General features: G+C 43.1%; 2 protein-coding genes across 5 annotated transcripts in view; one reads left to right on the plus strand and one right to left on the minus strand.

The window, feature by feature from the left end:
• The window catches only part of FAM163B (family with sequence similarity 163 member B), a 55,730-nt gene extending 46,120 nt beyond the window's left edge, over nt 1–9,610 (plus strand). Inside the window, exons 2-3 of the mRNA XM_069986859.1 lie at nt 2,870–2,985; nt 4,206–9,610. Coding sequence (XP_069842960.1) covers nt 2,893–2,985; nt 4,206–4,589 — 477 coding nt within the window. The 5' untranslated portion in view covers nt 2,870–2,892 and the 3' untranslated portion in view covers nt 4,590–9,610. The remainder of the gene's footprint in view (nt 1–2,869; nt 2,986–4,205) is intronic.
• Nucleotides 9,611–11,890: 2,280 nt separating this feature from the next.
• ADAMTSL2 (ADAMTS like 2) overlaps nt 11,891–26,567 on the minus strand; it is an 88,326-nt gene continuing 73,649 nt past the window's right edge. For all 4 annotated transcript variants that reach the window (XM_069986850.1, XM_069986851.1, XM_069986848.1 and 1 more), the window contains 6 exons: nt 25,735–25,948; nt 19,755–19,910; nt 17,275–17,445; nt 16,826–17,002; nt 16,145–16,289; nt 11,891–14,975 (listed from right to left, as the gene is read on the minus strand). In XM_069986850.1, the coding sequence (XP_069842951.1) occupies nt 14,857–14,975; nt 16,145–16,289; nt 16,826–17,002; nt 17,275–17,445; nt 19,755–19,910; nt 25,735–25,948 (982 nt within the window). In that variant the 3' untranslated portion in view covers nt 11,891–14,856. The remainder of the gene's footprint in view (nt 14,976–16,144; nt 16,290–16,825; nt 17,003–17,274; nt 17,446–19,754; nt 19,911–25,734; nt 25,949–26,567) is intronic.

The following is a 26,567-nucleotide window of genomic DNA, read 5'->3' on the forward strand; positions in this document are numbered from 1 at the left end:
TGACTAGTAACTGGCCCCAAATCACCTCTAAATGTGGCCTTTGAAGCCCATTGATGTGTCAGATTTGAAGTTCTTTGAAGGATCCTCTGGTGGTCTAGTGGCCTGATCTCACCTTTAATTGTCCTTCTGTCCATAAATGTGGTTGTAAAGACAAACCCTGTCCCTATACCCTATAAGCATATATTAATGTTATAACGAAAGGTCCCTCACTCAACTGGCCGCCATGTAATATCACATATAGAGGCCACTTGTAGTCTATGGGGGAGATTAATCAAACATGGTCTAAAGTGAAGCTGGCTCAGTTGCCCCTAGCAACCAATCCGATTCCACCTTTCATTTTCCAAAGAGTCTGTGAGGAATGAAAGGTGGAATCTGATTGGTTGCTAGGGGCAACGGAGACAGTTTCACTTTACACCATGTTTGATAAATCTCCCCCTATGTCTATGAATTGTCCATTGTCCAGATTGTTTTAGCTCTTATAACTATAGTGCCCCTTTAAGTAAGAGGGTGGGTGAGATGCTCCTTAGTGTCTACGCCAGGGTGGTCAGGCAGAATGATGAAATGGAAGCTAGCCATTGTAAACATATATATAATATAGTAGTTGACATCTTGATGAAATGGAGTCTTTAACCTCTGACCTTGCAGCCGAGAAGGTCGAGGGTTGTCATGTCACACAACTCTAACAATTTGTACAGAGATTCCGTTTACAAGGTCACCTTTACTATTGGTCGCTCCTTCCGGGGAAGGGACTGACCTTTCATGTGTGACAGATAAGTTGTGATGTCCGTGTTGAATTCTTGAAGATGAAGTATTCCTTGAAGCTGGACAGCTGACATGTATAAGGAAGGTACATTCACCTGGGGCAAAGACTTAAAGGGGTTGTGCTGTGAAAATAAATAAGCCTTAACTGATGGATTATATGAAATGAAACATATTTCCATTGTACAAGTATTTCTGAGACTGTCCTGTGTGAGAGATATAGACTTACTGGTCCCCCATGAGCCTGGCTTGTTCTGATAACCTGCTGGATATGACCCATTAAGGTGGTCACACATGCTCAGTTGTAATGATGATCTGTCCCACTAGTATTGGCAGTTAGTCTTCACTGCCCATGCAAGTAAGGGGGGTCGTGGGAAAGTGTGCGCTCTGTTACATGGCAACAATAAACACGTTTGTTTGAACATATACCTGGAAAGCTGCAGTCATTCTACTATATAGCCTGGATATATACACCATTGGTCACAAGCTGGCACCTAATGCAAGCTTACCCTGAGTGCTGTACCTGCTTTTACTTCTGTATTAGATAGATAGATAGATAGATAGATAGATAGATAGATAGATAGATAGATAGAAGATAGATAGGAGATAGATAGATAGATAGATAGATAGATAGATAGATAGATAGGAGATAGATAGATAGATAGATAGATGATAGATAGATAGGAGATAGATAGATAGATAGATAGATAGATAGGAGATAGATAGATAGGAGATAGATAGATAGGAGATAGATAGATAGACAGACAGACAGACAGACAGACAGATAGATAGATAGGAGAGAGATAGATAGGAGATAGATAGATAGGAAATAGATAGAAAGATAGTTAGATAGATAGATAGATAGATAGATAGATAGATAGATAGATAGATAGATAGATGAGAGTGAGATAGACAGATGATAGATAGATAGATAGATAGATAGATAGATAGATAGATAGATACATAGGAGATAGATAGATAGATAGATAGATAGATAGATAGATAGATAGATAGGAGATAGATAGGAGAGAGATAAATAGACAGATAATAGATAGATAGGAGATAGATAGATAGATAGATAGATAGATAGATAGATAGATAGATAGATAGGAGATAGATAGATAGATAGATAGATAGATAGATAGGAGAGAGATAAATAGACAGATAATAGATAGATAGATAGATAGATAGATAGATAGATAGGAGATAGATAGATAGGAGATAGATAGATAGATAGGAGATAGATAGATAGATAGATAGATAGATAGGAGATAGATAGGAGAGAGATAAATAGACAGATAATAGATAGATAGGAGATAGATAGATAGTTAGATAGATAGGAGATAGATAGATAGATAGATAGATAGATAGATAGGAGATAGATAGATAGATAGATAGATAGATAGGAGATAGATAGATAGATAGATAGATAGGAGATAGATAGATAGATAGATAGGAGATAGATAGATAGATAGATAGATAGGAGATAGATGATAGTGTTTGGCCCCGGAGTGACAATGACATCACGGCTGGAGACTCAGGACCATTAATCAGCGGGATGACGTTCCTGATTGATCCTTGGTCCGTTCTTACTTCTGGATAACACTGATAAAGGACGGATATTAATCTCCCTAATCTGCAAGTCAGATGGAGCGCGGGGCGAATGTCAGGCAGAGACCATTCCCAGACTGTGAAAAAGCCGAGCAGAATAGATTGGCTGAAATATCTCTGAGTAGATGTGAAGTAACTGGGGAAAGACAGCTCCTATATAGGAAAGGGTTACCAGTCAGATCAGTCTATAGGTCATTCAGGAGAGGAGAGAGCGAGGCTGGAGACTGAGAAGGAGAAGGAAGGAAAATTACTAATAAAGACCCTCACAATAAGTACAATACCCAATATGAAATGCTTTCACAGTGTCCACAGCCAATCAGAAGCAGCAATACTGAACAGATACAATACCCCATAGCATTGAAGCTTATGACTGAGGAGGAGCAGTTATGGAGTTAACTGGGTCGAGAAGACATTATGCTGATGTCATGAAGATTTCGGCCCTGCCGGGTCTTGTGTCATGTGACTTACCCTCTAATACCAATGTCTTTTCATCTCTTAGGTGGTTAATGGAGAGACGGTCGAATGACAGCCGGGACTGTGGTCATCACCGGTGGAATATTAGCGACTGTTATCCTTCTCTGTATCATCGCCGTTCTCTGCTATTGCCGGCTACAGGTAAGATGATCTCCGAGTTAGTGAAAGAGAAAGCAAGATGGAGAGAAGGAACAGAGTAGGTTAGTCAGAGAGAATTAGAGCCTATACCGACAACACCAGGCACTGTGTACAATACTGTAAAGGGGATTTCCAACCTGAAACAGGTATACCCTATACACAGGATCGGAGAAAATGTCAGCTTACAGAGCGTTGGCAAGTCTGGACAAACTACAAGGGGGGCTACATTTAGGAGACAGCACTAGCATTTACACGAGGGACAGCAGCACAGAACTTTATGGCTGGTACAGAACAGGGAAACCTTGATTTACCTTTTAGGAACAGTGTGGACACTCTGGAGAGTCATAGATAGTCAGTTTGGGGGAAGATATTTGAGATTTAGTCTGTTCAGATTCTGAGTTACACTATGTATCATACTTCATGTATAAAAGCTATAGCTCAGGATCAGTACAGAATAAGTAATAAGATATATGTACACAGTGGACCCCACCAGCAGAATAGTGAGTGCGGCTCTGGAGTATAATACAGGATGTAAATCGGATCAATACATGATAAGTAATGTAATGTATATACACAGTGACCTCACCAGCAGAATAGTGAGTACAGCACTGGAGTAAAATACAGGATGTGACCCAGGATCACTACAGGATGGGCAATATAATCCTAACGTGACTTTACATTTTATGTAATATATATATATATATATATATAAATATATATAAAACAGCCGGGTCATACTGTATGTTAAAGTATACCTGTTGATTCTAAAGATTCTGCATGGTTTTGTTACATTACTCCTCCAGAGTGGTGAGAAGGTGATTTTTCTGCTTTTACTGCTGCCATCAAGCCCCTTCCTGTGTTCTCTCTTGCTGTCTCTGTTACTAGAGACAGATTTCCCCTAACAACAAGCAGTAGACAGTAGATTACAGGAGAGTGAGACACCTAGGGGGTGATTTATCAAACATGGTGTAAAGTAAATCTGGCTCAGTTGCCCCTAGCAACCAATCAGATTCCACCTTTCATTCCTTACTGACTCTTTGGAAAATGAAAGGTGGAATCTGATTGGTTGCTAGGGGCAACTGAGCCAGTTTCACTTTACACCATGTGTGATAAATCTCCCCCCTAGTGTCTATTCTTGTATGGCGGATAATCCTCTGTATAATAGAGCCCTGACACGTAGACAGTGCCACACTTATTCATTATGTTGTATTTGATTCTCTCAGTATTACTGCTGCAAGAAGGAGGACTCGGAAGAGGATGAGGAAGAACCAGACTTTGCTGTCCATTCCCGCTTCCCACCGGTACATTGCAACCGGAATGTAGTATTAGCCAATGGCCCGTCCATCTACGCCTCCCCCTACAACAAGAAGCATCAGCACTGCAGGAGCGTGTGCCAGGGCTGCTCCCACAATGAACCGCCAGCTTTCCTCCTCCACCCACCGGACGAGATCAGAAATGGCGGCGACCGCATCACTTACAAGACGATCAGCCAGGAAGAGATCGAACTGCCGGTTAATCTGAGCAATTTGCAGGTTCTTAATCCCAACCGCCTGTCAGCCATGAGGGAGGCTTTTTCCCGAAGCCGCAGTATCAGCACGGATGTGTGAGGGCGGAGCGCCACCTCCTGGCATGATGCCGCCCCCTCTTCAGTCCTCGGCATGTTTGGCTTTGCTCAGTACCACTTCTCTATACATCATCATCACCGGCATCTGTTTTCTTCTTTTTTTCCTTTTTTCTGAATCCAGATGTCTACAAATTTTTTGAAAACTTTGTCTCCCTCTTGTGGTCGATATTGTGCAAAAAAAAAAAAAATTCCCTCAATCCCCAGAAACGCACAGTAAAACTTCCTTCCTGTTCATGCTTCTATCTCATGACCAAGAAGAATTATCGGTGAAGTGTTTTTTTTTTTTAACCATGAATGTATTTATATACCATAGACCAGATATAAATATAGGATACGTCATGGCAAGCAAAAAACAAAATGGTGGCACAAAGGAAAGTCTCTGCCGCAGTTGATTATTGAAAAAAAAAATATATATTTTTTTTTCAACAAAACTTTATTTGTACCCTATATTCATTGACATGCTGTGTATTGTACTTTTTACATATGAAAGAGGGACTTGACGTTTTTTCATGGATGGCTTTTGCGCAACTTGGAAGGATATAGCGGTATGTATGCAATGGGCGGGGAAAAAGGACATGACTTTTTTTTTGTAATAGGCTCCACCTGTAGGTAGACCCCAATGGGTTGGAGATATAAGTGAAAAAAATTTGCACGGATAAAAGGGGGCGCAAAAAATTTCAGAAGACTCCTCCCAGCCATAACATGTAACCCAATGTGTAAATTTTTTAAAATTTGTAGACTTCAAAATCTATATACAGTGAAGTTCCTTTAATCTGGTATTACCGCAACCTGGATTATCAAATGTTTGGGGCGATCAAATTATCATAGAGAAGTATATAAAGTGATTTATAAGGGTCAAAATGTAAGATGTTTACCTGTGGACATATACATCAGATAAATGTTGGCCAGACCCCCAATCCAAGGTAGATCAGCCGATCAGAAAAGGATCAGGCATCTTGGATTTCAACTGCCCAATCCTTTTTTTGTCCTGGAAAGAGGGGTCTGGAATTCCCCACCAGTTCAGAACACATGCATGCTCGACCAGGCTGAGCGTGCATGTATATGGGGGACAGGGCAGAGAGATGAGTGTCTGGCCAACAGTTATCTTATATGTATGGCCAGCTTAAAGGAATTCTCTGTATATAGTTCATAAAAAATTCCAGGTCATTATAAGGCGTCAGAAACTTTAAGGGATGGCGGGAATATTTTTATATGAACTGTGTTTGGTGTGAATCTGTGATTGTGAGTCTGTGGTATACGCGAGGTTAAATCAGCACTCATGATACTCTCAAGCCCATGACAAAAAAATAAATAAAGAGGCCTCAGCTGCTGAAGAACAGCTTGTGCAATACTGAGATCCGATAGCTGTAATTGGGTTAAACCAGTATGATAGGTATAGCCAGGTACACTGAAAATGGCGACACTGTGTGCTATCGTTCTCTGTTATCAGCTAATTCAATGGGATAAACAATAAGGAGTCCCCCATCACCACCATTTATTCTGCCCTACCTCCAGTTACTCCTGTTAGTTTAGGAAGAGCAGCTCTCTCTCTCTCTCTCTATATATATATATATATATATATATATATTTATATATATATATTAACCTCCATAGAAATTAGCAGCCCTATCTGCCCTGCCATGGCTCATAGTGTCAGGTCTACGGCCAGCCACGATTGTCACTGTAGGTCCGTCATCCTTCCCCGCACGTTAATCTCTAGTTACACTTCAGTACAACTTTGTGGAGCAGAATTACCAGCTTCATGTATAATATAAGAGGGATACACGGAGTCCAGACCGTGATGTCTGTCAGGTGAAAGGCGATGCAGCCTTAGTCAGCACGATGGAGGAAACTCGTGTGAAACTTTCCATTTACTCACAGAAACGTAAATAGAGCCAAAGCTAATGGTGCCCCCTGGTGGTGCAGATTCAGGCCGCCGTAGAGGTCAGAATTGGAGAATGTTGACAACCCTCCAGCTATGATCTCCTTAGTGTAAGCCACCATATACGGTATGCTCCCCTTCTGTATAGAGCAATGGGACTAGCTTGATTCTGGAAGCTTCTTCTAATAGGCCCCATTGAAGGTCAACTAGCCCAAGACAAAGGGTCGGGGCCCAGTCTTTCCTATTGACCCATGTCCATCCATGGGGTATAAGAAGGGAAGTTGCAAACGGTTGTGGTCTAGGGCTGTGACAGCCTCCCACATACTTATGTATCTCATGGACATTTGGTTGTAAGTTCTCCAAAAGTAGACTAGAATGATGGAACTAAAAATTTTAGGTGGGGAGCACCAGCAGAGAGATCAGCAGACGTTAAATCAAAAGAATCGTAGGTGATGGGCAAAGAGAAGTGGGGAACTTCTACGGGTTTCTTCAAGATATATATGAGGGCAACATGACCAAGCCTTGTAGTGGACTTTAGAATATACATAGGTTGTCTATGTTCAGACAATATTTGGGGGCATTACTATAGAACCCTTAGTGCCACTAGAGATCTGTAAGATCCCCCGTGGTTAGCAATGGACAGTATGAAGATCCTTTCTATTCCATGATCTGCCTTCTTTTTGGATCCATCAAAGAAAGATGACCATTGTCTAGGAAGGGGGTTTCCACGCCAGGTAACTGCTCAAAATTTGAGGGGTTTCCTCAAATGGGGATGCTAGGAAGGGATGAAGATGAAGAGACAACATTTTCATGGAGGAATCTTCATGACCCCCAGAAGTGGAGATTCCCAGCCTAGGTTCTTCACCATAGTTCACACTACTCTATCTTTAGGTCTCTTTTGGGTTCAGAGCCAATGGATAGTAATGACCAAAAACATTTCAGACATGGTTATCGGAAAACATCCATCACCCTCAAACTGGTCCTGGTGGTAAATTGTCAATCTGAGGTCAATCACTGACATCTCATGGTCTACGTAACATTGCCCAACAGCCAAGAGTATCTTTGTACTGACGTTTCCTGTTCTTCAGCAGCAAAGTCACAGAAGTGACAACTTTAGCAATAAAATGGAATATTCTGGAATATATAAAAATAATTCATATTTAGCAGACAGTCCTTGCGAGAAACCAGTGAGGTCAAAGGTATGGAAATTTTTTAAAAATATGGTATGGGACAACATGGAACTCTACAGTGACTACGAGAGTGGGACTTCAATTACCGGTCCACCATGAACCAGAAACATTAAATCTGTTGGAGAAATGATCTGAGCCCATGTATAATTCACCGGACTGCCGAATAACTTCACAGTATCATGGTCAACGCCTTGCAATGGGTTGTGTTCTGCTACAATCACCGTCTCATGTGACAATGGAACTGATATGGTCTTTCATGCATCTTTCATTCATGTCAGTGGAGGTCGTGTTCGGGGTGTGTGACTTGCTCGCAGTCTCACTGTTTGCTCAGGAACGTGAATTGTGCAATTTTCTACTTTAGCCGACTAATCATTTGTGCAAGCTTTCTGAAGAGCTCTGTGGCTTCTAAGGTGTATCTGTTGCCTATAAATGGTGGAGGTGGATATTTCTTGGGCTGGTGTGATGTGTATAAAATCGGTCCCAGATCTGCAAACTGAACCGGCGGCACTTATTATAAATGGAAATAAAACATTAAGATGGTAATAACACCTTATATGTCAAACTTACCTGTGCCGGAGCAGGCAAAGGTCACAGAACAGTATAGGCCCCGCCTCCTGGACACTCTCACCGTTGCCGCCGGTTCAGTGTGCAGAGTTGTGCACACTTTAAGCTTACCCATACATGTTCCTGAATTCTATCAGATAAGCCCCTCCCTCATATATCTGGAAGCTGTAGAGCATCCCTGACTTCTAGAGCAGGATAGACTTCATGAAATGTTGCACTTCCAGTTATATTTCTAGTAAATGGACGGGTATCAGTATTGGTGATGTTGTTTCTCCTCTATTATGTCATTGAAGAATAGAAATGCAGCACTCTCAGTGATTCCTCTGGTTGCTGGAGACTAGATAGGCTGCACTCTCAGTGATTCCTTTGTTTGCTGGACACTAGACAGGCTGCACTCTCAGTGATTCCTCTGGTTGCTGGAGACTAGATAGGCTGCACTCTCAGTGATTCCTCTGGTTGCTGGAGACTAGATAGGCTGCACTCTCAGTGATTCCTTTGTTTGCTGGACACTAGATAGGCTTCACTCTCAGTGATTCCTCTGGTTGCTGGAGACTAGATAGGCTGCACTCTCAGTGATTCCTCTGGTTGCTGGAGACTAGACAGGCTGCACTCTCAGTGATTCCTTTGGTTGCTGGAGACTAGACAGGCTGCACTCTCAGTGATTCCTTTGGTTGCTGGAGACTAGACAGGCTGCACTCTCAGTGATTCCTTTTGTTTGCTGGAGACTAGATAGGCTTCACTCTCAATAGTTCCTCTACTTACTGGAGACTAGATAGGCTGCACAGGTAATAATTCATGTAGTTCCTGGAGACTTGATAGTCTGTACTCCCAATGATTACTTTGGTTGCTAGAGACTAGATAGGCTGGCGTCTTAATTATAATCCTGGTTATTGGGTATTAGATAGGCTGCACTCTCAATGATTCTTTTGGTTCCTAGAGACTAGATAAGCTGCACGCTCATTGATTGCTTTGATTGCTAGAGACTAGATAGGCTGCACGCTCACTGGTTTCTGCAGAAGAGCTAATACTCTAGTAATAATCTAGTAAAATGACAGATTCCGCTCCAATAAAACCCTTGGTTCTGTCTCTGATTCCGACGGGATGGAGAGGGGCCTCTTTCCCTGTGATGGACCTACCACCCATTCTTGGGACTATCGCTCCAGCCCACCAAATGGCGCCTCCATGGTGTGTAGGCAACTCAAGCGTTTTGATTCTTTTTCTTGCCTTTTGGTCATTGCTTGCTTTTTCTTCTATTTATTACTCAATATATTTATTTCAGCCTATCAAAATTCATGTTTCACGACAATAAACAAAAAAAAATGCACATTTGTTAATTTGTTGTAGGATATTTCAGGACTCACTGAGACAATGAACTGAATTGAAATAAATTACTATTTGGAGATTTTCTAAAGACTACGTCTGTGTGATGTTTTATGTCCGATGTGGGATCAGCACTGATCGCGGCGGGCACTGATCACAGCGGGGGCTCCATTATATGCAGATACTAATGACATGGATAATTGGGATTCTAGAGCCTATCTGTAATCCAAATCCAACATTCTGGCCATCCTTCATATATCTTCATGGCGGTCAGGATACAGAGCTCCAAATCCCCTGCCAAATAATAAATTCTGGCACTTTAGGACAACACTGTGCTGCTATTATTATTATTATTATTATTATTATTATTATTATTATTATTATCATTATTATTATTATGCTATTATTCAGTGTATAAACAGCATGCATTAAAGGGGTATTCCACTCAAACATAACTTTTGATATTTTGCTGCCCATGGTGAGACTAACAATTCCTTCCATACTTGTTATTATCTATTCAGTCTCCTTCTACCAGTTCTGAGCTGCTGCTTTCTGCTGAAAACACAAAAATCTGTGTGTGAGCTTTTGGCTCCATCTCCCCCTTTTCCCTTTTCAGAGGAATGGTGTAAACAAGTCCCTGGCAAGCATTACCTGCAACTTTGAAGCTTCTTTGTAATGCTGAAAGGGACAATCTGAGGTCAAGTTGCTAATAAACTCACTGTGATTAACCCTCCTAGCATTACAAAGAAGCTACAAAGTTGCAGATAAAGCCTGCCAGGGACTTGTTTACATCAGCTGTCTCAGAAAGGAGGGGGGCACAGAGAGAAAAGCTCACAGACAGATTTTTGTGTTTTCAGAAAGCAGCAGCTCAGAACTGGGGGAAGGAGACTGAATAGATGATAACAAGTATGGAAGGAATTGTTAGTCTCATCATGGGCAACGACATATTTCAAAGTTATGTTTGCGTGGAATACCCCTTTAAGCTACTAAACTTCTCTCGTAGTGGTTGCAGAATTTTCTTTGTCTATAAAGTGGATTTGGAGCTGTTTATTTAAAAAATGGAGTTCAGTTGATGGAAATCCACCTAATATTAGGACATCATCTTATATTCTACTCAAGTGACCTCTATAACCTGCACCTGTTATTTGAGAGCCCCTCTTGGAGGCCAGGAGACCCTCGATCTTGAGATAAGTGTGTGATCCAGAGTTGGAAATACCCCTTTAACTATAGAACAGCCATCTTTCGTATAGCTCTGTGATAGTATCGATATTCGTCAATATATCGGCATTCATCAATAAAGAAGTAAGACCGAGTACTATAAATACAAGATTTATTACAATGTACACAGACGTTACCATAAAGGAGCATTATATGTGAGTAAAGTGAATTATTTATAGCAAATATACTGTAAGGAAAGCTGGTTCTGCTCAGATACAAAGTCCAGGCATATTCCTTTAACAAAGAGCGTAGATGAGAAGATATATCCGAGATTGTCGTATATCTCCCTGTAGAATGCATCCTGGAGGCAATATCACCCGCAGCTTCTCCTTCACATTGCGCCTATGACAACACTTCCACACCACTGCTGATACCAATGTACGCCTGTGGCCAGTATTCTAACTAGTTTCTATAATCTTGACATTTAAGGGGTATTTCACTCAAACATAACTTTTAATATGTTGCTGCCCATGGTGAGACTAACAATTCATTCCATACTTGTTATTATCTATACAGTCTCCTTCCCCCAGTTTTGAGCTGCTGCTTTCTGCTAAAGACTAGGGATGAGCGAACCGGCCGAGGTTCGGGTTCGTATGAACCTGAACTCTCGGTTTCTGATTCCCGCTGTCTGCCCGCTCCGTGGAGAGGGTGGATACAACCTTGAGGACCGCCTGGAAAACTGGGATACAGCCATAGCCATAGGCGGTATCCCAGTTTTCTAGGCGGTCCTCAGGCTGTATCCACCCTCTCCACGGAGCAGGCAGACAGCGGGAATCAGAAGGCGAGAGTTCAGGTTCATACGAACCCGAACCTCTGCCGGTTCGCTCATCCCTACTGAAGACACACAAATCTGTGTGTGAGCCTTTCTCCCCCTCCTCCCTTCTGAGATGGCTGATGTAAACAAGTCCCTGGCAGGCTTTATCTGCAACATTGTAGCTTCTTTGTAATGCTGGGAGGGTTAATCTGAGGTTAGGTTGCTAATGAACTCAATGTGATTAACCCTCTCAGGATAACAAAGAAGCTACAACGTTGCAGATAAAGCCTGCCAGGAACTTGTTTACTTCATCTGTCTCAGAAGGGAGGTGGAGAAGGAGTAGATAATAACCAGCATGGAATGAATTGTTAGTCTCAACGTGGGCAGCAACATATGAAAAGTTATGTCTGAGTGGAATACCCCTTTTATGTAAATGGTGACTTAGATCCACTCAGTATCCTTATCAGGGAGTGGGTTACAGTACTGATCACAGTCGGTATCGGGGGGATCTATTATTTGCATAGACTTATAGTCCTCCGGACATGAATAATTGGGAATCTATAGTCTGTTGTCTGGATTAAAGAACCCCAGCCGCTTCTCACAATTGAATATTGTATTGCAGCTTAGCCCTATTCATTGCTATAGATATGAGTTGTGATACCAGACAAAACCTATGGACAGGTGTGGCGCTGTTGTTGGGAGAAAGCAGCTTTGAAAAGAAAATCTTTGTTCATCCAGGAAACTGCTTTCCTCCAGAAAGAGCGCCGCCCCTGTCTTCTGGTTGTGTACGGTATTGCAATTCATCCCCATTCACTTCAATGGAACTGAGCTGCAATACCGCACCCAAACTGAGGCCAAGCGTGGCGCTATTTAAGGAAGAAAGCAGCTTTGTTTCTGTAATCCTGGATAACCCCTTTAAATAAATGGTTGAGAAGCGTTGAGACATTGCCTTCAAGATGACCTCCCAGGGTCCGACCCTTAGATTAGTCAGTCTGTAATAGGAGTATAATTCTGTACAGCTCATGGTAATAACCATTATATGTATGGATACATCATTCTAAAAGTATACACCTTCATATTACAAGTTCATGTGGACAATAGCTATACTTCTTTCCGTATGAGGAATGCGTTAGAGGTCGGACCGGATGACCCCTGGGCTCCCGGCTATGGCCGAAGGTCATGGCACCCAATACCCTATGAGGTTCTGCAATGGCGGCAGCGCCAGAGGCCCACCGTCCGCGGTAAAAGTCTCTGATAAAATTACACAGGATAAATTAGAAAATACATAATGTGACAAAGCAGCATGGGTCTATTTCTTCTGCCTGAAAGCAAATACAACTCTTACAGTTCCACCTAACCCTCCTTGAGTACTCGACCGAGCAGGTGATGATTGAACCCCCAAGTGTGGTGGCCGGGCTGGACCTACTAAAGTGCAGTGTGAGAAACATAAAATACAAAAGAACTTTTTTTTAGAATCTTTCCCCCCACGTTACGATGCCTGTAAATCACAGTATGTTTGGTGTAGGAGGACGTCTACACTTCCGATACGAGTCATTGGCCAATAGTTTACCCAAATTAAAATTTTTTGATCACTTAAAAAAAATTCTGGGGCAAGGAGCTTTGGTGGTGGCACCAGCTGAGCGGTAACAGGGCTGTTAGACATAACCCAGGTACAGGCTTAGAAGGTTCCGTGATTTCTACGATACGGTTTACGATACTAGTAAAAGTTTTGGGAGGTGGAGTTTTATGGTCTAACAACCTTTCTCCAGCAGAAAACAGTCCTGCAGATCTGAACTTAGCTATGGAAAAGTTTTGGAGATCCAAAAATGAACATGTGTCCTAAGTGGAGTCTTTCCTGGAAGAGCATCGTCCAATGAGAGACGTCATTGGTTGGCGCCTTATCGTGTGGCCGTAAGAGGCATGGTAAGAGGCGACACATGGAGTGGACTGGTGTGGGTTTAGTGGGAGTGAGGAGTGGAATGAGTAAAGCCTTGTTTCAGGTCCCAGCCTCTGCTATGGCAAATACTTCTAGAGGGGGGTTCATTGCGTTTTATTAAAAGATTCCCCAGCCCCTCGTCTTAGCTATGATTGACAGCTCTAGTAATCTGATTGGAGTCAAAATCTGTCAATCATAGTCAAGAGGAGGAAGCTGAGAACATCTGGGCACAGAGGAAGAAGGACCCGCCCACTGGACTTTTGCAGTAGCGGTGGTCAGGACATCAAACATGCAAATTCCATGACCAAAATGGTTGGTGTTATTACCCTTATCTCCCCAATGTCTTTATAGGGCACCCTTAGTCATGGGCCGTGTCTGGTAGCTCCACTCACTAGAAGGTGAATTCTCTGTTTGTTCTCCAGTGGATTTTAAGGCTGCATGAATAAGTGAATAGATGTAGTTTACTTTTCACTTAAAGGTAACATGTTCATTTTTTCCCCCCAAAATTTCATTTTACTATGTATATTTTTGAAATAATCCTAAAATGTTGCAGTTTCCATTCTGGCCACTAGGCCTAAAACTAAGCTTAGACTTCCTGTTTTTACACAGTAGTGTCCTTTTTATCACCACAGATAGAAGTACAGTGACGGGTGACACCAGTATATAGATAACAGAGCAACACACTATAGATGTCACAACACAGCGCCCCCTTCCCTGTACAGTGACCTCTCTAAGGGTCACTGACTATGCCCAGAAGCCTTTCATCATTTATTTCAATAGGACAGTTCCTGTCTGTTGTGTCCTATGGTCTATAGGGTTTGCTGTAAAGCATGTGTCTAAATGATCCTATGGCTCCCCCCATAGTAATGTAAAAGAAAAAAAAAATTAAGCAGAAAATAGAAACATTAAAAAAATGTAAATGCTTCAGTACCTGCCTCTGATTAGTAAAAGAAAAAATAGGTGATAGATTCCCTACATTCCCTTTAAGTAACCAATATCCACCATTGTCTGTGCTGCCCTATTTATTCATGGAATTTTAGAATCCACTGTAAAACACTGCAATACCAGACATTGCCTTTTACCACAGGTGGCGCTGTGTGTGGAAAGATCCTATTTTTTTTTAACTCCTGGACAGCCCTTTTAATTACAGCCAAAATCCTTGCACACCAGTGTCTAACAAGGGTAAACTGGAATGACTGACCATTGCCTCCAATCCAGCAACTATGGTCATGTATTGGTATTATTGGGAGTCTATGTGCCCGTGGGGTTTATGGGTTATATTATTCAGGGGCTCCTAGGTTGGGCAGGGCAGAGCGCCCCCTAGTGTCATGGTACCTGTCACGTTTCCCTTTGCCTGCAGAGTCTCTGTCTCATAGAGGGAAGGTCCTATGAATGGGCAGAGCGGCAGGATCGGCAGCAGGCCTTGCTATAGTACCAGTGACTGCACAGATTCACTTTAATAGCCAAAGCACAATTTGTTCCAGCCTGGTCCTGACAGCTGTCATCTAGAGGAAGAGAGGTAGAGCTTGTTATACAGAGAGACAATGCACATGAACCTATTAGTCCTGAAATTACTGGAGTAAATAGGATATACAGCAAGCAGGCATAGCATCCCGTCATATAATAGGCAATTACAGTACAAATCACTGGCCCTGACATACTCCAGGTATCCCTGCAGGATCACAGATTTACTCCAATGTATTTAACCTTAATTTTTCTCAACTGGAACCTGAGGGAGATGACGCTATATAAAGAGCATTTATATAGTGTTCACTACCCACCGCCCTTTAGAGGGTTGTGTTATGGTGGTTATTGCTGCCAGAGTATTAGTGTCAGGCCAAAGCGTTGAGCGAATTTGCCGAAGTGTTCACGTTCATCAACGTTCTTCAAGCCCCAACCTCCAGCAGCTGGAGAAGTTGGATGCAACCATAGGGCTGCCAGGAAAACATAGTTACAGTCTACAGTCTATGTCTGTATCCATGTTTTCCAGAACTCACTAGAGCAGCATCCAACTTTTCCAGCCACTGGGAATCAAATGCCAAGCTTTGGGGTTTGGAGAACGTTGCCGAACCTGAACAGTTCAACAAGTTGGCTTGACAATAGTGACAAAAAATTTTCTGACATGTTGTCACTTCCTTACCTCTACTCTTCTACACTACTTCTCAAAGTTTTAATGGTTGTCCATTTGACCTCTGTGTCCTTCCTTCTTTTCGTCCCCTCTAGAACACCGGAAAAAGTTAGGTTCTATCGAACTCGAACCTTGTCGAACCTTAATTCCCGATGCCTTCCTGTTCCGTCGGGAAGGAGACAGCCCGAGTACCGCCTGGAATTCTGGGATATAGCCTAGGTAATAGGCTGTATCCCGCAATTCCAGGCGGTACTAGGGCTGTCTCCTCCTTCCCCGCGGGGCGGGAAGGCATCAGGAACCAAATGCGGAAGGTTCAATAAGGTTCAAGTCCCATAGAACCTAACTTTTTCCGGTGTTCGATCATCTCTAGTCCCCCCCCCCCCCCCCATCCTTGCCCAAAGCCAGTTACACAATATTCATTATCTACTCCATATGGACCCTACATAATCCTAGAGGATTCAGATGGTCGTCTTTTGGCAGTGTAGAGATGAAGGTTAGCTGACTCTGGATCTACAACCCTGGAACGGGTTACACTCTTGGACTCACCTGGTGGATCAGTCGGGCAAGGTTGCAAGTCACAAGTCTGTTTCCCAATCGGTTTCACCAAGACGTCGCATCCACGAACAATGTCTCTTCCCTGGAAGCACTTGACATCCCTCATCCGGACTCCAACCCCACAGGTCTTGCTGCACTGCAAGGTAAAAAGAAACCCAACGTAGCTCATTGTGATGAACGGTCTATTGATGTCTTCCATTTACTATTAGAAGTCTAATACCCCATAAAATATTTCTGTTGTTATTTTGTGCTGCTCATGTTACTGCATCATTGGAAGCTTCGTGTATTTAGTGGTGACCCAGATCTTGTACTGTCTGCACAGTATGCAGATATCTGGAACTCTAAAGTTTGAACTTGAATGTCATTGAACTTGTGACCATACTGCTAATATATGTAATCTTCCGATACTACAAAGTCTCTTAATACTAAAAAAAATATTTAGTTCTAAGGGGTTAATTAGATTTATCCCAAAACAAGCGGCACACTGTTTAGATCTTGGCAACTGGAGACCACAGTGATGCCTGTCCAGGCTGTGCAGTAAAGCTGTGTCTGGCACCAGTACCCCAAATCTAATCATCTGTTGGCAGTCAAGTAACAGTCTGTCTACATGATACATATGACGTCCAAAGAGGCCGGAAAATCTCTTATGTAAAGAGTAGCAGGGTCTCCTACCTCAGACCAGGGGGTAGTGTACCACTTAAAGCACGGTCGTTCGAAACAGGTGCTCTCCTCAGCGGGTTTCTTGGCAATGTCACAATCGGCAGGGTTGCGGGTCTTGACTTTACCATTGGCAACTTCAAGGCAATCGACCACTCGTTGTTTTGCTCCCCTGCCGCAAGTGGTGTTACACTGCAGAAAAGGAGACAGAAGTAATAACAGAATTACCAGTGACTGTGTGAACTGGGATGCTGGTACGACATGCCTCTGTGAGCAACCAAATACTATCTACATTTCCGGTAGAATCACTCTGTATATCATTGTACTTGTGAAATCACTGGCAGATCCACTGGAGCCCCTTTGGGTACCAGTTTTCCTATCGGTAGCACAATTTTTGGTCCATTTGTCACATTAGGTGGACATACCCACCAATTACAGATACTACTACTAGCCAATGAACTTACCCTTTCCCAGTCCTGGCTCACCCATTGCGCAGGACAGTTCTTGTCCCCACATGGATGGATGGCCAATGGTTTTGTCTCTAGATTGCACTGGGACTCGGGGACCACTCTGCCGTCACTGGTTTTGCAGTACACATGTCTTATCATCTTCCCTTGGCCACAAGATCCACTGCACTGTGGGGAAAAGAGGGATGGAAAGCAACAACATGGACATAAATCTTACTTCTTAGACTTGTTTACTTTCAGTGCCGGTATTCACTCAAGTTGCCTATGCATCTTCAACTAAATGATCATTCAGCTGACGGTTATCACTATTGTCCTCCCCATACACATGAATGTACAGCCATGCCTTATGAGTGAGGGCCCTATTACACAAGACGATTATCGTGCGAAAAATCGTTATATCATTCGAATTTAAGCGATAATCGTGTAATTGCAGGCAGCGATCGAAAAATTGTTCATATGTCATTGATTGTTAATTTAGATCTGAACCTAAAATTATCGTTAATGGTTCGCTAATCGTTCGCTGTAATTACACATTCGTTCGCTCAAGTTCCGCAAACGATCATAGTAACGATCCCAGTAACGATCGTAGTAATGATCATAGATAACGACTATCGTTCTGTGTAATATGGTGAAGGACTTCAGTTTAGCGATAAACAATCTCGTTTGCGATTGTTTATCGTTAGTCGTTAAAAATCGCTCCGTGTAAAAGGACCCTAAGGAAGGGGTAAGTCACCACCAGACTGCTGACACGCTTATCTCTCAGAGAACAAAAGGAACAAGTGGTGAAAATCCATTGTGTCCAATCTCCCCCGACAGCAGTATCAAGTATATAAAGTATAGATAGCTCTTGGCCCAATAGTCACCTGGCCAAGAATAAATTAGCTTTTACTAGTGAGAGGGGAATTACCCCCCTCCAGACTCCTCTAGAACAATAGACTGAGCATACTGAAATCCAACAAGTCCAAATCCAATCCTTTTAGGTAGAGATGAGTGACCCCTTCCGTGGGGAAGTTAGAGTCTTCCCTTTCGGTGGGGAAGGTAGAGACAGCCTGAGTGCTGCCTGGAAAGCAGGAATACAGCCTAGGTCATAGGCTGTATCCCAGTTTTCCAGGCAGAACTCAGGCTGTCTCCCCCTTCCCCAAAGACAGCGGAATTCAAATACCGATGGTTCAGGTTCGTATGAACTCAAACCTCGGCATGGTTTGCTCATCTCTACCAGTGGGGGAGAGTTGGTAACCGCTATACACATAAGATAGCCCACCATAGAAGTTCAGCAGTTCTAATGTCTATGGGCATCTTTAGTGTGTTTGGCTCTTCAATTTGCTTAGCAACCACTTTTCTTTCTTTTGGGTGACTACTATTTGAGTGCATGTAGCTCCATATGTAAGTTCTGTTGGGTAGAGAAGACTACCTCTGCAGGCTACACTGTCAAGCTTGGAAAATATGGTCCATGAACTGAAGGGTTTCTTGAGTGAATAACACTGCAAACCAAATAGAGATAGGCTTTACACCAAATTGCCTGTCCTTTAGCCACCAGATCCTTGTGGGCTTTTGCCTCTTCCAACTCTTCTTCCTACCTTCCCCGAAACTCATCAATTTCCACTATAAATAGGCAGCCGGGCCGGAAACTGTTGCCTAGCGATATCAGTAAATGCCCTGAGAAGAGATTCAGAAGTTGCATTTCGCTTGAAGATAATTGGATTATTTGTAGATTGTGAAATCTTTTAATGGACCGACATCATTTCACCAGAAGGGATGCAGTTTCTAAAGAGAACATATGCCGTCTGAGGCTACGGCGACTTCTGTTCCTTGCTTCTCTTGACAGCTAAATGGACAGAAAATGCTCCTGGAGAAGGAGATATGGCTCCCGTTTGATCACTGCCTCCTTTTTTCTCTATGTTAATCGTGTAGAACGTGTGAGTATAATGCATGGAGCTGTTCACATCTCTGGGGCTGGTTGTGGACGCTGCCTGATAACTCACGAGATGCTTGTTTTGTAGAGATATCCAAGCATGGGAAATGCCTCCTAAATACGGCATATATCTTACATACATGTTCATGTTCTAAGCTCTTTAGATCAAAGTCAGCTATAACTTGCTGATTACGTTTACAGATTGGCCAATGATCCAAGCGGTGTGAGGTTGGGGGAAAAGGGAATAAACTTAATTCCCAATGACAGCGGGGTATGATGGGTTGGTCTCTTATCATCAAGGAGATCCTCAAGAAGCAATAGAATGTCATAGTGGTGCCCAAAACAGGGTCTATGAGATCCTGCTAAGGCATATAATATCTTGGAGGTGGCCATCAAGTTGTGGATACAGGACTATGACTACCTTGGACTTGTGTTGTGGACATCTAGTTCGCTAACTAAGATTTTTGGGATGAGTTGAACTTTAGGGAGTTTTTACCTTTTTTTAACCTAATCATCCATTCTAAACATAATATAGGTAACGATTGTGTAAGCTTTTAGCACTCACAGGTCCCCAGTCTGATACTGTCCATTGACGGTCACAGGAGGGTCCTGTGCAGTTCTTCTCTGATGGTGGCCGGGTGCTGGGGTCACAGAGTTTTTCATCTTCTGAACAGCGTACATCCCTCGTGACAATGCTGCGCTCCCCGCATTTTGCTGTACACTGAAAAGTAGAAGAAAGGGTATGAAAGGTTTTGGATTTCTGTAGAATTTACTCAAAGTTAACCAATTCTCACAACAAAAGGTCAAGCCACTGTTTGGTGACTAAATCCAATATCCTTTAACTTAGGCGACAACTAGTGTTGAGCAAACTTGGCCAAAGTTCGGGCTCTGCAACATTAGTCTGAACCGGAATTGCTTGGCATTTGACTCCCGCATCTGGAGTGGGCATCCAACGTCCCTAGATGCCAGGTGTCAAATGCCAAATGTTCAGCCTTAGACGATTATTGCCGAACCCAAACTTTCGCCAAGTTCACTCAACATGAGCCACAACTACTCTTAGTTCACTTGGTCCCTAAAATTTTGTTGACTTTGGGGAACATATTCGATTGCACAGGTTTAGGTGTGAAATGTGACCTTTAGTGAATATCTGAGGAACTTCTGCCACTGTTTACCAGGGTAACCACACATTAGATACATACAAATTGTGAACCCTCCCGAAGGTGCCACAACAAAGGTGTCCTTGTTGGACTCTAGTTCCTCTAGACCTTTTGCATGGTTCATTTTTTTCTCAAGGAACATTGATCGGACTCCACCAAACAAGCTACCATGCATATAATTTTTTTTTTATGGGAATACATCTAATGGAATCTCAAAGAACAACTTGAAGAACACTGATCTATAACATTAAAAATAAGCAAGTGCATATCAAAGGAACAGGAGCCTCGAAAGGTTTTGCAGCTCATAAACTTTACCACTTAGAAAATAAAATGTTATAAAAAGTAATTGGTCGGCTCCTCAGGCTCGGTATCTTCTGAAGAGCAAGCTGTTGTTGAGTATGGTGCACATTAATTCAGGATGGGAACATAAACAGGCGGGGTGGCACGCTCAGGGCTCTCCATCCTACTGATATCCAATTATCACGTCAAAAAGTAGGTATTAGGTAGTATTAGGTAATGTAAATGACAGTGGTCATGCCCATGGTAGCAAAAAGTATTCAGCAGTCACTTTGCAAGAGAAGATTAGAATGCAGGGTGAAGTATCTAGATGGTGGCCATGGGCCATTGTGAACCAAGCTAGAAGATAGTATATATTACAAAGCTTGAGCACTGAAGAGTTTACTGTCATTTTAATTTCCCTTCATGAGATAGTCTACATGATCTGTAACATATTTTTAAATCACTCCATTTACCTAAAGTCTTGGCCACCTCTTATCTCACTTCCCTGAATCTTTTTTCACTGCCTGCTGTAAGGGGCCTATTCCACGGAGCGATTATCGCCTCGTGAAATAGAGAGAACGATCACCCGATGATGGTGTCATCGGCTAATCGTTCATTTAGGTTCAAACCTAAAATCATCGGTTTCACAAACATTAACGATTTCACAAACATACATTACCTGTCCAGGTGCAGGTCTTCTCGTTTTCCCGCGCCGCCGCAGCTTCGGAGCGCCCTGACTGAGCTGACAGAGCGCTCAGCACGCCGCGGCCAGTGATTGGCTGAGCGGTTTATCAGTTCAGTCAGGGCGCTCCGAAGCTGCTGCTACGGCACGGGAGAAAGAGAAGACCTGCACCTGGACAGGTAATGTATGAAACAAGGGCTGCAAGGACATCGATGTCCCTGCAGCCCTCGCTAACGATTGTCGGGCCGTGGAATAGGCCCAGTAAAGGAGCGCCGATCTAGCAGATCGGCGCTCGTTTACATTGTTGATCGGGCCCTGCTCGGCCCGTGGAATAGGACCCTTAGGCTCAGTCTCTCTCTTATAACAGGCAAACCAGGATGTAATACAGGAAGTCAGGGCAGTGCTTAGCCACTTAGGGAGGGGGGAGGCACTGGCTGTGTAACTACACTCTGTCAGCCTGTCTCTGTCCTGCAGAGGATCCCTAGCTTGCCAGAAAGGTAAATCCAGGCTTCCCTCTCATCTCAACAGCAGCAACAGAAGGAGAGCCCACAGAGTATCAGGTATGGCAGTACAAGTCCAAGGGGACAGTGAGACACCAAGTGGTGAAAGTGCAAAATAGCACCCTTCATCCTAGAGTGTGACACCTGACCGAGATACCTTGCGACAGGTGGAATACAGACTCACCTGTACTAGGACACTACAACATGTTTGACGACCATGCAGTGGTCTGTTTCCAAGAGGAACCTGCAGAATTCTGCAAGAAGCTATTTGTGAAATTGAAAGTGAAAATTGCAGTCATTCAGCTATTTATGTAGATTTATGGAATATTGTCAGAAGTGGAATTACACTTTAAGAAACACGACATTCCCGGACGTGAGAGCAGAACAATCAGTTCTAGACGTGGGTGCAGTGTCTGGCAAACTGTTTAATATGGGGAGGATAGAAGGATTCTCTGGAAAGATGAGAAGGAGGAAAATGTAAGACATGGCTTACCGGGAGGGACCCCATTACCTGAAAACATGGCGTCCTGCCTGTGGGTTGCCTTGTACCTCCTGTCAACATTCCCAGCTAATGTTACCTACAAGTCTGATTAGTCTCCAGACAAGAAGACAGCTGAGCTGCCCATACTTATCCTCCGCCAAGACATCTGGTTTAAGGTGTGAGATCACTTCACAGAATGCTCAAATATCTATTACTTAATGTGCGTCCTCATGAAGGCAGAGCAAGAAATGTAGGATGGTGTCCCATCCCCCCCCCCCCCCCCCCCCCCCCCGAACAGTAAGCTAAGTAATATTCATCCAGGTCAAGAAAATTCAGTAAGGATCTGAAAATTGGTTTTGGACGTGATCGAAAATTTGGACTTGGCTGTGAACCTAACTACAAACAAAATTATAATGATATATATAATTATACATCAAACCCTATAGGGGCTAATATCATACAGTTCTTTATCAATGCTAATGGGGTTGAGCTTTAAAGGGGTACTCCAGCAAAAAGATTTTTCCCAGTAATTGAAACACATTACAAAGTAATATAACTTTGTAATATGCTTCAATCACCTATCTGCCCCTCTTCCCTATCTTTTCCCCCTCAAGAGGGAGGCGGGTCTAAGCCCTGTTAGCCTCCCTTTGTCAGATGACTCATCTTGCTCAGCTCTGATTGGCTGAACAAGCTGTAAGCTATCTAACAGTTTTACAGAGTAAGTTAGACATCACAGGAGACAAAGTGCATCATGGGACAGCCCAAACCAGGAAGTAAAGAAAAAAGGATACCACCAAAACCACCATATTAAGTGGCCCTATAAGTCAATGTAATGACAAGAGAAAAACCAAGGCTAGGTTACCATCCACATACAGCTGTTTCAGGGTGTTGCCCCTCATCAGTGTGGAGCAGGATTCTGGCACTGTCCCGTCTCGGCCAGTGATTGGCTGAGTGTCCTGTCATCAGCAAGGAGAACACAGAGAGCAAGGAGAGGTATGTATAAATTACATTTTTTTACACATTTATCAGCTGTCGGGCGCACATCGCTATTACACACAGTGATGTGCGCCCAGTGGCCGATGATTTTTGGGCAGGATTAAATGACACAATCAGCTGTTATTACACAGAGTGATAATCTGCTGAATCAGCCTGATATGGCAGATTACCACCAAGGATCAGCTGAGGAGCCAATCATTGGCTGATCATTGTCTTCAAGTGCAGAGAAAGTAATACAAGCAGTCACTGCTAAAGCTTCTGAAGCCATCTTTGCAGTGACTGGCTGCTCAGCCAATCACTGGCCGCGACTCTTTTCCTCTTTTTAGCCAGTGATTGGCTGAGTGGCTTGTCACTTCAGAGAAGTCCTAGAAGTGCCAGCTGCAGAAAAAAGCCTGAACGATGGAAGGACACCAGGGTGTGTGGTGAGGTAAGTATAGCTTTATTATTCTCTATATTTTGCAGCAAGGGCTGCACGGACATCACTTACTATATAATACATATATAGTCTTTGCTGCACGAACGTTTAGCTGTGCAATTAGCCTGTGTCGATCTAGCAGATCGGCGCTCGCGTACATAGAATATCAGGCCGTATTATAAGACCCCTACTCTGGATAAGGCAGCCTGGAGACAGCCCATTCATTTTTATACTACTTGGGCAATACTTTATTCCTCCTGTGGTGGCGCTGCAAGGAAATACAACACTTGCTGCTGGGCTCCTCCACCGATTTCAGCTGGGGGTTTCATCAGTGGGACATATTGTCATCAGCTTGATATTAGGGTAACCTTTTAAGAAAAGGGTAATGTCCAAAGTAGACAATGCTGTAAGAGGTTTCTAATGGTCCTGATGTTGCCCAGCTGCCACCCAAACTGACATCACCCTGGGCCAAGCCTGCATTTACATAAGCCAACATCCCCTGGAGATAGCAAGTTGGTGCCGGGCTCTGTGACAGGACAGCGTGTGACCGACGCGTTTCTCAAACACTTCACAGGGTCTTTAATGCTGCTCAGATCACCCTGTAATAGCCTGTTTTATGCTCTGCCAGCTGGCACTAAGCTTCAGACTGATCAAAGATGAGATTAGGTTGAGCTGGTAATGGTGCCCAGTGGCTAAAGGAATGTGCCCAAGTCTTACTCACAATGGGGGAGGCACAGTGGCACCTTACACAGATCAAACACAGCGGTCACCTGGACAAGGCTGCGTCCTGAACTCCATATGATTAGGCCGGCTGATCTGCAATTATAGAGGGGCACGGCATCGCTTTGGGGAGCTGGCAGGAGTCCCTCGGATTCATGCATCTGCTGCTGGAGGAAGAAGAGCTCCAGCTGGCAGGAGTGCAGAAAATGCTGAGCGTGCAGCGTGCTGTAAACCCGATTGTAGGTGATGGTTCTTGTGAAGTCACCGCCATATATAGCCCCGCTGCAATTTTTAAAAAATATTTTCAAATCTTTTTCCTTGTCCCCAATAAAGGAAAGACCCCCCTGAATTCCCCCCCCCCCCCAGATTATTTTAAAGGGAATGTGTCACTGAAGTTTTCTTTAACTAATTAGAGTCAGATACTAAAACTTGTTCTTTTATTCTAGTTTATTTCTATTTCCTCACTGTAATATTTTTTATTTTACTTTTTTTAATTTTTACGTTATGGGGGTGGCCATATAGCCTGAGCTGTTCTTAACAGCATTTAGTGACACGCTTTACAGCAAGACTCATGGACATAGACAACACTAGATTGAGTCTGTCCCCTTGAGATGAATGTGAAACTTTATTGAGTGTACTCTGTCACCTTTGAAGAGGTCATTCCACAGAGAGCTGCTATTATCTCCTCTATCTACTGGTGTCACATGATGCTGCAATGCTGTACAGATCACTTTACAACAGCCTCCTCTTATCACCACAGACACAACAGGAAGTCCCAGCTTAGTTTTAGCCCCAGTGGTGAGAATGAAAACTGCAAGATAATGTATCTATCTTGCAGAGCAGCAGCAAATCCCCATAGAAAACCTCTCCTGCTCTGGACAGTTCCTGACATGGACAAAGGTGGCAGCAGAGAGCACTGTGCCAGACTTGAAAGAATACACCACTTCCTGCAGGACATACAGCAGCTGATAAGTACTGGAAGGCTTCAGATTTTTAAATAGAAGTAAATTATAAATCTATATAACTTTCTGACACCAGTTGATTTGAAAGAAAACAATTTTTTCACAGGAGTTCCCCTTTAACCTTTCTTGTGTGCATTGGAGTGAAGCAAATATTTATTTTCTAATATTCATAGCAATTTACAATAATCCTATAGTGCAGACATGTCTACAACCCAGTTGGTCATGCAGCCCACCATATTAAAGGGGTTTTCCACTATCTATAAGCCAAAATGTTATGATAGGTATATTTCTCTAAAAGCAACTTCACAAATAAGAATTACTACTGTAGGTAACTGGTAGTGATGGACGTTTACCTCAGACCATTCAGACATCTCCCACTGGGGTCCACACGCCGGGTTTCTGCACACCTTCTTCTCATCTGGTTTGGTGATATCGGCAGAGTCACATAAGTCGCTGTAGACTGAGCTATCAAACCCAGGAGAGATCATTTTCCAGCATCTGACTATACGGAACTGATAGCCCTCTCCGCAGGTCCGCGAACATTCGCTCCAGCTACTCGTCTCCCACCTAAAACAATGGAGAGCTTTGTTACTGCACCAGACCTTCTACAAAGGAAGCGAAGGAGAACATTTGAAGATAGTTACAGCTACAAAGATAGTTTTTTGGATTGGGACATGACTCTGGGAGGGGGAACCTATCTCTTGCAGTCTTACCTGTATGGTGTTATAGCTTTAAGCACAGGAAGTCCTGCTTTAGGAGGAAGGTAATAGTGTATGACAAGTGTTGTACTATGAGGGTATGGTTTAGAAATAGATGTAACTTCCTGTCTTGTCACTCTCTCTTCCTCTTACACTCCATTCCAAAAACACACAATTGGAGCACTGTCTTTTTTGTTTCTGTCTCTCACTAGAAGTACAGGAGAAAACTCTGCCCTCCCTGTTTTAATTATTATTCTACAACTGCTTATCTCTTTCCTGTATAATATGTATTATTGTATATCTGTTTCTATTTTGTTTCAATTTGATGAATTAGAGGTTGAAAGGACAATTATTTAGCCATGGTTTTTCAGAGGTTTCCACCACAGGGGGTCTTTACTCTCCCAAGTGCTGGAGGATGACTATTTGTGAATTGAAGATTTACTGTTGCACTTTTTCTTAGTTTTTGTCTTGGCATTTAATGTCAAGTT

This window comes from Dendropsophus ebraccatus, chromosome 10, assembly GCF_027789765.1.
Source record: "Dendropsophus ebraccatus isolate aDenEbr1 chromosome 10, aDenEbr1.pat, whole genome shotgun sequence".
NCBI classification, from domain to species: domain Eukaryota; kingdom Metazoa; phylum Chordata; class Amphibia; order Anura; family Hylidae; genus Dendropsophus; species Dendropsophus ebraccatus.